Source organism: Phoxinus phoxinus (assembly GCF_949152265.1).
Source record: "Phoxinus phoxinus genome assembly, chromosome: 25".
NCBI classification, from domain to species: Eukaryota; Metazoa; Chordata; class Actinopteri; order Cypriniformes; family Leuciscidae; genus Phoxinus; species Phoxinus phoxinus.
In genome coordinates, this window is record NC_136900.1 from 25785884 (window position 1) to 25799169 (window position 13286).

Genomic DNA, 13286 nt, shown 5'->3' on the forward strand with positions numbered 1-13286 from the left:
GTGTGCGTCAGGTCTGAGATCAGCGTCTGACTGGCTTCCTTCTCCTCCGCCACCTCCAGAACCCTCCGGCCCAGCAGCGCCACACTCTGGACAGACGTTAGTCGAGGCGAGAAACACCGCGTGTAGGCAGGGTTACAACTGACACGTTGTTGAGAGAGTGTGTGTGTGTGTTGTGAGTGTGAGAGTGTGTTGTGAGTGTGAGAGTGTGTGAGCTTGCCTCTTTGGCCTGGCCCGTGGCCTCCCTCAGCTGCTGAACCTCCTGCTGCTGCTCTTCCTGCAGTGTGTGCAGGTCTGAGGCGTGAGCTGAGATCTCCTCCTCCAGAGCTCCTCTCAGAGCCGTCAGCTCCCTCTCCCTGCGCCGTAACACCTCCTCCTGCTCCTCCTGCAGCAGCTGCAGCGCCTGGAACTCACCGCGCAGCACACACAGCTCCTGAGACACGAGACGCAACACACACAGCTCCTGAGAGACGAGACGCAACACACACAGCTCCTGAGAGACGAGACGCAACACACACAGCTCCTGAGAGACGAGACGCAACACACACACAGCTCCTGAGAGACGAGACGCAACACACACAGCTCCTGAGAGACGAGACGCAACACACACACAGCTCCTGAGAGACGAGACGCAACACACACACAGCTCCTGAGAGACGAGACGCAACACACACAGCTCCTGAGAGACGAGACGCAACAAACACAGCTCCTGAGAGACGAGACGCAACAAACACAGCTCCTGAGAGACGAGACGCAACACACACACAGCTCCTGAGAGACGAGACGCAACACACACACAGCTCCTGAGAGACGAGACGCAACACACACAGCTCCTGAGTGACGAGACGCAACACACACACAGCTCCTGAGAGACGAGACGCAACACACACAGCTCCTGAGAGACGAGACGCAACACACACACAGCTCCTGAGAGACGAGACGCAACACACACACAGCTCCTGAGAGACGAGACGCAACACACACAGCTCCTGAGAGACGAGACGCAAAACACACAGCTCCACGCATCTCTTCACCCGCATCTCTTCCCCCGCATCTCTTCCACCGCATCTCTTCACCCGCATCTCTTCACCCGCATCTCTTCCCACCGCATCTCTTCACCCGCATCTCTTCCACCGCATCTCTTCCCACCGCATCTCTTCCCACCGCATCTCTTCCACCGCATCTCTTCCACCGCATCTCTTCCACCGCATCTCTTCCACCGCATCTCTTCCCACCGCATCTCTTCCCACCGCATCTCTTCCCCCGCATCTCTTCCCCCGCATCTCTTCACCCGCATCTCTTCCACCGCATCTCTTCCACCGCATCTCTTCCACCGCATCTCTTCACCCGCATCTCTTCCACCGCATCTCTTCCCCCGCATCTCTTCCACCGCATCTCTTCCCCCGCATCTCTTCCCCCGCATCTCTTCCCCCGCATCTCTTCACCCGCATCTCTTCCCCCGCATCTCTTCCCCCGCATCTCTTCACCCGCATCTCTTCCACCGCATCTCTTCCACCGCATCTCTTCCCCCGCATCTCTTCACCCGCATCTCTTCCACCGCATCTCTTCCCCCGCATCTCTTCCCCCGCATCTCTTCACCCGCATCTCTTCCACCGCATCTCTTCCCACCGCATCTCTTCACCCGCATCTCTTCCCCCGCATCTCTTCACCCGCATCTCTTCCCCCGCATCTCTTCCACCGCATCTCTTCCCACCGCATCTCTTCCACCGCATCTCTTCCCACCGCATCTCTTCCCACCGCATCTCTTCCACCGCATCTCTTCCCACCGCATCTCTTCCCACCGCATCTCTTCCCACCGCATCTCTTCCACCGCATCTCTTCCACCGCATCTCTTCCCCCGCATCTCTTCCCCCGCATCTCTTCCCCCGCATCTCTTCACCCGCATCTCTTCCACCGCATCTCTTCCACCGCATCTCTTCCCACCGCATCTCTTCCCCCGCATCTCTTCCCACCGCATCTCTTCCCCCGCATCTCTTCCCCCGCATCTCTTCCCCCGCATCTCTTCCCCCGCATCTCTTCCACCGCATCTCTTCCCACCGCATCTCTTCCCCCGCATCTCTTCCCACCGCATCTCTTCCCCCGCATCTCTTCCCACCGCATCTCTTCCCACCGCATCTCTTCCACCGCATCTCTTCCCCCGCATCTCTTCCCCCGCATCTCTTCCCCCGCATCTCTTCCCCCGCATCTCTTCCACCGCATCTCTTCCCACCGCATCTCTTCCCCCGCATCTCTTCCCCCGCATCTCTTCACCCGCATCTCTTCCACCGCATCTCTTCACCCGCATCTCTTCCCCCGCATCTCTTCACCCGCATCTCTTCCACCGCATCTCTTCCCCCGCATCTCTTCACCCGCATCTCTTCCCCCGCATCTCTTCCCCCGCATCTCTTCACCCGCATCTCTTCCACCGCATCTCTTCCCACCGCATCTCTTCCACCGCATCTCTTCCACCGCATCTCTTCCACCGCATCTCTTCACCCGCATCTCTTCCACCGCATCTCTTCCACCGCATCTCTTCCCCCGCATCTCTTCCACCGCATCTCTTCCACCGCATCTCTTCCACCGCATCTCTTCACCCGCATCTCTTCCACCGCATCTCTTCCACCGCATCTCTTCCCCCGCATCTCTTCCCACCGCATCTCTTCACCCGCATCTCTTCCACCGCATCTCTTCCACCGCATCTCTTCCCACCGCATCTCTTCCCCCGCATCTCTTCCCCCGCATCTCTTCCCCCGCATCTCTTCCCACCGCATCTCTTCCCACCGCATCTCTTCACCCGCATCTCTTCACCCGCATCTCTTCCCACCGCATCTCTTCCCACCGCATCTCTTCCCACCGCATCTCTTCCCACCGCATCCTTCCCCCGCATCTCTTCCCACCGCATCTCTTCCCACCGCATCTCTTCCCCCGCATCTCTTCCACCGCATCTCTTCCCACCGCATCCTTCCCCCGCATCTCTTCCCACCGCATCTCTTCCCACCGCATCTCTTCCCCCGCATCTCTTCCCCCGCATCTCTTCCCCCGCATCTCTTCCCACCGCATCTCTTCCCCCGCATCTCTTCACCCGCATCTCTTTCCACCGCATCTCTTCCACCGCATCTCTTCCCACCGCATCTCTTCCCACCGCATCTCTTCCCACCGCATCTCTTCCACCGCATCTCTTCCACCGCATCTCTTCCACCGCATCTCTTCCACCGCATCTCTTCCCCCGCATCTCTTCCACCGCATCTCTTCCCACCGCATCTCTTCCCCCGCATCTCTTCCACCGCATCTCTTCCCCCGCATCTCTTCCCCCGCATCTCTTCCCCCGCATCTCTTCCCCCGCATCTCTTCCCACCGCATCTCTTCCCCCGCATCTCTTCCCACCGCATCTCTTCCACCGCATCTCTTCCCACCGCATCTCTTCCACCGCATCTCTTCCCACCGCATCTCTTCCACCGCATCTCTTCCACCGCATCTCTTCCCACCGCATCTCTTCCACCGCATCTCTTCCCCCGCATCTCTTCCCACCGCATCTCTTCCACCGCATCTCTTCCCCCGCATCTCTTCCCACCGCATCTCTTCCCACCGCATCTCTTCCCACCGCATCTCTTCCACCGCATCTCTTCCACCGCATCTCTTCCACCGCATCTCTTCCACCGCATCTCTTCCACCGCATCTCTTCCACCGCATCTCTTCCACCGCATCTCTTCCACCGCATCTCTTCCCACCGCATCTCTTCCCACCGCATCTCTTCCCACCGCATCTCTTCCCCCGCATCTCTTCCCCCGCATCTCTTCCCCCGCATCTCATCGTACCTGCAGCAGCCCGTCTCTCTGTCCGGCCTCGCAGCTCTTGGCGCTGTCTAACTCATCGTGGATGTCAGATAGCTGCTGCTGCAGATCTCTCATGTCAGAGCGACACTGATCACGCGCCCTCCTGGCCTGGAGGAGTCTGAACACACACACAGATTCAGACGACTGAATCAATCAAATGATCACACTGCAACATCGATGCTGTTACTGAAGAGAATCAGCAGCACTGAACTGAATCAGCAGCACTGAACTGAATCAGCAGCACTGAACTGAATCAGCAGCACTGAACTGAATCAGCAGCCGTGAACTGAATCAGCAGCCGTGAACTGAATCAGCAGCACTGAACTGAATCAGCAGCACTGAACTGAATCAGCAGCACTGAACTGAATCAGCAGCACTGAACTGAATCAGCAGCCGTGAACTGAATCAGCAGCCGTGAACTGAATCAGCAGCACTGAACTGAATCAGCAGCACTGAACTGAATCAGCAGCACTGAACTGAATCAGCAGCCGTGAACTGAATCAGCAGCCGTGAACTGAATCAGCAGCACTGAACTGAATCAGCAGCACTGAACTGAATCAGCAGCACTGAACTGAATCAGCAGCACTGAACTGAATCAGCAGTATATATACTGTAAGATTTGTACTGTATCAAATTCTGATTCTCACTGGTCGAGTGACGTCTGCAGCTCTTTCTCCATGTCGGTGAGCTTGTGTCTCAGAGTCACCTGCTCCTGTTCGCTCCTCTCTAGCGCCTCATGGAGTCTCTCCAGCTCTGCCGCTCTGTCCTCCTTCTCCTTAAGCAGACTCTGGTCAGATCAGATCACGAGACAAGCAAGACGTCAGACGAGCCTCAGACCGCTAATGACCGAGGTCACATGATCAGATCACGAGACACGCATGACGTCAGACGAGCCTCAGACCGCTGATGACCGAGGTCACATGATCAGATCACGAGACCCGCATGACGTCAGACGAGCCTCAGACCGCTGATGACCGAGGTCACATGATCAGATCACGAGACACGCAAGACGTCAGACGAGCCTCAGACCGCTGATGACCGAGGTCACATGATCAGATCACGAGACACGCAAGACGTCAGACGAGCCTCAGACCGCTGATGACCGAGGTCACATGATCAGATCACGAGACACGCATGACGTCAGACGAGCCTCAGACCGCTAATGACCGAGGTCACATGATCAGATCACGAGACACGCAAGACGTCAGACGAGCCTCAGACCGCTGATGACCGAGGTCACATGATCAGATCACGAGACACGCAAGACGTCAGACGAGCCTCAGACCGCTGATGACCGAGGTCACATGATCAGATCACGAGACACGCAAGACGTCAGACGAGCCTCAGACCGCTGATGACCGAGGTCACATGATCAGATCACGAGACACGCATGACGTCAGACGAGCCTCAGACCGCTGATGACGAGGTCACATGATCAGATCACGAGACCCGCATGACGTCAGACGAGCCTCAGACCGCTGATGACGAGGTCACATGATCAGATCACGAGACACGCATGACGTCAGACGAGCCTCAGACCGCTGATGGCCGAGGTCACATGATCAGATCACGAGACACGCATGACGTCAGACGAGCCTCAGACCGCTGATGACCGAGGTCACATGATCAGATCACGAGACACGCATGACGTCAGACGAGCCTCAGACCGCTAATGGCCGAGGTCACATGATCAGATCACGAGACACGCATGATGTCAGACGAGCCTCAGACCGCTGATGGCCGAGGTCACATGATCAGATCACGAGACACGCATGACGTCAGACGAGCCTCAGACCGCTGATGACCGAGGTCACATGATCAGATCACGAGACACGCAAGACGTCAGACGAGCCTCAGACCGCTGATGACCGAGGTCACATGATCAGATCACGAGACACGCATGACGTCAGACGAGCCTCAGACCGCTGATGGCCGAGGTCACATGATCAGATCACGAGACACGCATGACGTCAGACGAGCCTCAGACCGCTAATGGCCGAGGTCACATAATCAGATCATGAGACACGCATGATGTCAGACGAGCCTCAGACCGCTGATGACCGAGGTCACATGATCAGATCACACGACACGCAAGACGTCAGACGAGCCTCAGACCGCTGATGACGAGGTCACATGATCAGATCATGAGACCCGCAAGACGTCAGACGAGCCTCAGACCGCTGATGACCGAGGTCACATGATCAGATCACGAGACACGCAAGACGTCAGACGAGCCTCAGACCGCTGATGACCGAGGTCACATGATCAGATCACGAGACACGCATGACGTCAGACGAGCCTCAGACCGCTGATGGCCGAGGTCACATGATCAGATCACGAGACACGCATGACGTCAGACGAGCCTCAGACCGCTGATGACCGAGGTCACATGATCAGATCACGAGACACGCATGACGTCAGACGAGCCTCAGACCGCTAATGGCCGAGGTCACATGATCAGATCACGAGACACGCATGATGTCAGACGAGCCTCAGACCGCTGATGGCGAGGTCAGATGATCAGATCACGAGACACGCATGACGTCAGACGAGCCTCAGACCGCTGATGACCGAGGTCACATGATCAGATCACGAGACACGCAAGACGTCAGACGAGCCTCAGACCGCTGATGACCGAGGTCACATGATCAGATCACGAGACACGCATGACGTCAGACGAGCCTCAGACCGCTGATGGCCGAGGTCACATGATCAGATCACGAGACACGCATGACGTCAGACGAGCCTCAGACCGCTGATGACCGAGGTCACATGATCAGATCACGAGACACGCATGACGTCAGACGAGCCTCAGACCGCTGATGACGAGGTCACATGATCAGATCACGAGACCCGCATGACGTCAGACGAGCCTCAGACCGCTGATGACGAGGTCACATGATCAGATCACGAGACCCGCATGACGTCAGACGAGCCTCAGACCGCTGATGGCCGAGGTCACATGATCAGATCACGAGACACGCAAGACGTCAGACGAGCCTCAGACCGCTGATGACGAGGTCACATGATCAGATCACGAGACACGCATGACGTCAGACGAGCCTCAGACCGCTAATGGCCGAGGTCACATGATCAGATCACGAGACACGCATGACGTCAGACGAGCCTCAGACCGCTGATGACAAGGTCACATGATCAGATCACGAGACCCGCATGACGTCAGACGAGCCTCAGACCGCTGATGGCCGAGGTCACATGATCAGATCACGAGACACGCATGACGTCAGACGAGCCTCAGACAGCTGATGACCGAGGTCACATGATCAGATCACGAGACACGCAAGACGTCAGACGAGCCTCAGACCGCTGATGACGAGGTCACATGATCAGATCACGAGACCCGCATGACGTCAGACGAGCCTCAGACCGCTGATGGCCGAGGTCACATGATCAGATCACGAGACACGCATGACGTCAGACGAGCCTCAGACCGCTAATGGCCGAGGTCACATGATCAGATCACGAGACACGCATGACGTCAGACGAGCCTCAGACCGCTGATGACGAGGTCACATGATCAGATCACGAGACCCGCATGACGTCAGACGAGCCTCAGACCGCTGATGGCCGAGGTCACATGATCAGATCACGAGACACGCATGACGTCAGACGAGCCTCAGACAGCTGATGACCGAGGTCACATGATCAGATCACGAGACACGCAAGACGTCAGACGAGCCTCAGACCGCTGATGACGAGGTCACATGATCAGATCACGAGACCCGCATGACGTCAGACGAGCCTCAGACCGCTGATGGCCGAGGTCACATGATCAGATCACGAGACACGCATGACGTCAGACGAGCCTCAGACTGCTGATGGCCGAGGTCACATGATCAGATCACGAGACACGCATGACGTCAGACGAGCCTCAGACCGCTAATGGCCGAGGTCACATGATCAGATCACGAGACACGCATGACGTCAAACGAGCCTCAGACAGCTGATGACCGAGGTCACATGATCAGATCACGAGACACGCATGACGTCAGACGAGCCTCAGACCGCTAATGGCCGAGGTCACATGATCAGATCACGAGACACGCATGACGTCAGACGAGCCTCAGACCGCTAATGGCAGAGGTCACATGATCAGATCACGAGACACGCAAGACGTCAGACGAGCCTCAGACCGCTGATGACAATTCACATGATCAGATCACGAGACCCGCATGACGTCAGACGAGCCTCAGACCGCTGATGACCGAGGTCACATGATCAGATCACGAGACACGCATGACGTCAGACGAGCCTCAGACCGCTGATGGCCGAGGTCACATGATCAGATCACGAGACACGCATGACGTCAGACGAGCCTCAGACCGCTGATGACGAGGTCACATGATCAGATCACGAGACCCGCATGACGTCAGACGAGCCTCAGACCGCTAATGGCCGAGGTCACATGATCAGATCACGAGACACGCATGACGTCAGACGAGCCTCAGACCGCTGATGACGAGGTCACATGATCAGATCACGAGACCCGCATGACGTCAGACGAGCCTCAGACAGCTGATGACCGAGGTCACATGATCAGATCACGAGACACGCATGACGTCAGACGAGCCTCAGACCGCTGATGACCGAGGTCACATGATCAGATCACGAGACACGCATGACATCAGACGAGCCTCAGACCGCTGATGACCGAGGTCACATGATCAGATCACGAGACACGCATGACGTCAGACGAGCCTCAGACCGCTGATGGCCGAGGTCACATGATCAGATCACGAGACACGCATGACGTCAGACGAGCCTCAGACAGCTGATGACCGAGGTCACATGATCAGATCACGAGACACGCAAGACGTCAGACGAGCCTCAGACCGCTGATGACGAGGTCACATGATCAGATCACGAGACACGCATGACGTCAGACGAGCCTCAGACCGCTGATGGCCGAGGTCACATGATCAGATCACGAGACACGCAAGACGTCAGACGAGCCTCAGACCGCTGATGACGAGGTCACATGATCAGATCACGAGACCCGCATGACGTCAGACGAGCCTCAGACCGCTAATGGCCGAGGTCACATGATCAGATCACGAGACACGCATGACGTCAGACGAGCCTCAGACCGCTGATGACGAGGTCACATGATCAGATCACGAGACACGCATGACGTCAGACGAGCCTCAGACCGCTGATGACGAGGTCACATGATCAGATCACGAGACCCGCATGACGTCAGACGAGCCTCAGACCGCTGATGGCCGAGGTCACATGATCAGATCACGAGACACGCAAGACGTCAGACGAGCCTCAGACCGCTGATGGCCGAGGTCACATGATCAGATCACGAGACACGCATGACGTCAGACGAGCCTCAGACCGCTGATGACGAGGTCACATGATCAGATCACGAGACCCGCATGACGTCAGACGAGCCTCAGACAGCTGATGACCGAGGTCACATGATCAGATCACGAGACACGCATGACGTCAGACGAGCCTCAGACCGCTGATGACCGAGGTCACATGATCAGATCACGAGACACGCATGACATCAGACGAGCCTCAGACCGCTGATGACCGAGGTCACATGATCAGATCACGAGACACGCATGACGTCAGACGAGCCTCAGACCGCTGATGGCCGAGGTCACATGATCAGATCACGAGACACGCATGACGTCAGACGAGCCTCAGACAGCTGATGACCGAGGTCACATGATCAGATCACGAGACACGCAAGACGTCAGACGAGCCTCAGACCGCTGATGACGAGGTCACATGATCAGATCACGAGACACGCATGACGTCAGACGAGCCTCAGACCGCTGATGGCCGAGGTCACATGATCAGATCACGAGACACGCAAGACGTCAGACGAGCCTCAGACCGCTGATGACGAGGTCACATGATCAGATCACGAGACCCGCATGACGTCAGACGAGCCTCAGACCGCTAATGGCCGAGGTCACATGATCAGATCACGAGACACGCATGACGTCAGACGAGCCTCAGACCGCTGATGACGAGGTCACATGATCAGATCACGAGACCCGCATGACGTCAGACGAGCCTCAGACCGCTAATGGCAGAGGTCACATGATCAGATCACGAGACACGCATGACGTCAGACGAGCCTCAGACAGCTGATGACCGAGGTCACATGATCAGATCACGAGACACGCAAGACGTCAGACGAGCCTCAGACCGCTGATGACGAGGTCACATGATCAGATCACGAGACCCGCATGACGTCAGACGAGCCTCAGACCGCTGATGACCGAGGTCACATGATCAGATCACGAGACACGCATGACGTCAGACGAGCCTCAGACCGCTGATGGCCGAGGTCACATGATCAGATCACGAGACACGCAAGACGTCAGACGAGCCTCAGACCGCTGATGACGAGGTCACATGATCAGATCACGAGACCCGCATGACGTCAGACGAGCCTCAGACCGCTGATGGCCGAGGTCACATGATCAGATCACGAGACACGCAAGACGTCAGACGAGCCTCAGACCGCTGATGGCCGAGGTCACATGATCAGATCACGAGACACGCAAGACGTCAGACGAGCCTCAGACCGCTGATGACGAGGTCACATGATCAGATCACGAGACCCGCATGACGTCAGACGAGCCTCAGACCGCTGATGGCCGAGGTCACATGATCAGATCACGAGACACGCAAGACGTCAGACGAGCCTCAGACCGCTGATGGCCGAGGTCACATGATCAGATCACGAGACACGCAAGACGTCAGACGAGCCTCAGACCGCTGATGACGAGGTCACATGATCAGATCACGAGACACGCATGACGTCAGACGAGCCTCAGACCGCTGATGACGAGGTCACATGATCAGATCACGAGACCCGCATGACGTCAGACGAGCCTCAGACCGCTGATGGCCGAGGTCACATGATCAGATCACGAGACACGCATGACGTCAGACGAGCCTCAGACAGCTGATGACCGAGGTCACATGATCAGATCACGAGACACGCAAGACGTCAGACGAGCCTCAGACCGCTGATGACCGAGGTCACATGATCAGATCACGAGACACGCATGACGTCAGACGAGCCTCAGACCGCTGATGGCCGAGGTCACATGATCAGATCACGAGACACGCATGACGTCAGACGAGCCTCAGACCGCTGATGGCGAGGTCACATGATCAGATCACGAGACCCGCATGACGTCAGACGAGCCTCAGACCGCTGATGGCCGAGGTCACATGATCAGATCACGAGACACGCATGACGTCAGACGAGCCTCAGACCGCTGATGACCGAGGTCACATGATCAGATCACGAGACACGCATGACGTCAGACGAGCCTCAGACCGCTGATGACCGAGGTCACATGATCAGATCACGAGACACGCATGACGTCAGACGAGCCTCAGACCGCTGATGACCGAGGTCACATGATCAGATCACGAGACACGCATGACGTCAGACGAGCCTCAGACCGCTGATGACCGAGGTCACATGATCAGATCACGAGACACGCATGACGTCAGACGAGCCTCAGACCGCTGATGACCGAGGTCACATGATCAGATCACGAGACACGCATGACGTCAGACGAGCCTCAGACCGCTGATGACCGAGGTCACATGATCAGATCACGAGACACGCATGACGTCAGACGAGCCTCAGACCGCTGATGACCGAGGTCACATGATCAGATCACGAGACACGCATGACGTCAGACGAGCCTCAGACCGCTGATGACCGAGGTCACATGATCAGATCACGAGACACGCATGACGTCAGACGAGCCTCAGACCGCTGATGACGAGGTCACATGATCAGATCACGAGACCCGCATGACGTCAGACGAGCCTCAGACCGCTGATGGCCGAGGTCACATGATCAGATCACGAGACACGCATGACGTCAGACGAGCCTCAGACCGCTGATGACGAGGTCACATGATCAGATCACGAGACACGCATGACGTCAGACGAGCCTCAGACCGCTGATGGCCGAGGTCACATGATCAGATCACGAGACACGCATGACGTCAGACGAGCCTCAGACCGCTGATGGCCGAGGTCACATGATCAGATCACGAGACACGCATGACGTCAGACGAGCCTCAGACCGCTGATGACGAGGTCACATGATCAGATCACGAGACCCGCATGACGTCAGACGAGCCTCAGACCGCTGATGACGAGGTCACATGATCAGATCACGAGACACGCATGACGTCAGACGAGCCTCAGACCGCTGATGGCCGAGGTCACATGATCAGATCACGAGACACGCATGACGTCAGACGAGCCTCAGACAGCTGATGACCGAGGTCACATGATCAGATCACCTGCAGTGTTTCCTGCAGCTGCTGCTGTAAGTGACAGACGTGGCTCTCTAGCGCCGCCCTCCTGTCCCGGAGATCTTTCACCTGCTCCAGAGGATCTGCAAACTCAAACTGTGAACATACACACACACACGTGCACGCACACACACACACACACACACACAAGCACGCACACACACATATACACATATATACACACTGTGAAGCTTTACAGAACCACACCACCGTAACCACTAGCTGACGGAGTTTATGAAATTAAATTATTAAATGTGTCAAGGAATGTTGCAATAAATAAAGTAATAAATAAATGCATTTAATTATGCTCATATTTATTTATTGCAACATTCATGATGTATTTCATTTTTTCACAATGTGTGTATTTTATTTCATATTTCTTAAGGTTATTCAAAGTACCAGCAGTTACAGTCACTACAGTGAAACTGTCATCAAAGCGATACACATAACTGATGATGACTTTACTACAGTAAGAGCAGCTGTAGTTTACTGTACTACTGTATGATAAAGGTGTGTTACCGTGGTGAATGTTGGCTCACCTCCTCTAGCGCTCTGAACTTCAGCATGTTGATCTGGTCGAACATCAGCTCCACCTGTCGCTTGATAACAGCTTCATCCTCACTGGACCTGAGGGAAACCAGCCGCACACACACTCACAGGGTTAATGATTACCATATTCCTGCACTACTGTAATGTATTCTCCTGCTCTGGGAACATTATGACAGATTCCTGATGGAACCGGATCTCGGCCCGTCTCACCCTTCTCTGAGGTAGTTCCCCATCAGCAGTTTAACGGTCTCCTCGTCGGGATGATCCGGAAGCTCCCGCTGTCCCTTCAGGAGATCAGGAGTGGCCTGACACACACACAGCAGGAGCAGACCATCACACTCAAATCATACACACACTCACTCACTCACACACTCACTCACTCACTCACACACACACTCACTCACTCACTCACTCACTCACTCACTCACTCACTCACTCACTCACTCACACACTCACTCACTCACTCACTCACACACTCAATCACTCACTCACACACTCACTCACTCACTCACACACTCACACACTCACTCACTCACACACTCACTCACTCAATCACTCACCCTCACTCACT

General features: G+C 56.0%; 1 protein-coding gene across 3 annotated transcripts in view; it reads right to left on the minus strand.

The window, feature by feature from the left end:
• The window catches only part of LOC306993695 (cingulin-like protein 1), a 70016-nt gene that overhangs the window by 8310 nt on the left and 48420 nt on the right, over positions 1-13286 (minus strand). For all 3 annotated transcript variants that reach the window (XM_079603693.1, XM_079603695.1, XM_079603694.1), the window contains exons 3-9: positions 12926-13020; positions 12706-12793; positions 12155-12262; positions 4478-4617; positions 3813-3948; positions 218-430; positions 1-86 (exon numbers count right to left, since the gene is read on the minus strand). The exon at positions 1-86 is cut by the window's left edge and continues 121 nt beyond it. In XM_079603693.1, coding sequence (XP_079459819.1) covers positions 1-86; positions 218-430; positions 3813-3948; positions 4478-4617; positions 12155-12262; positions 12706-12793; positions 12926-13020 — 866 coding nt within the window. The remainder of the gene's footprint in view (positions 87-217; positions 431-3812; positions 3949-4477; positions 4618-12154; positions 12263-12705; positions 12794-12925; positions 13021-13286) is intronic.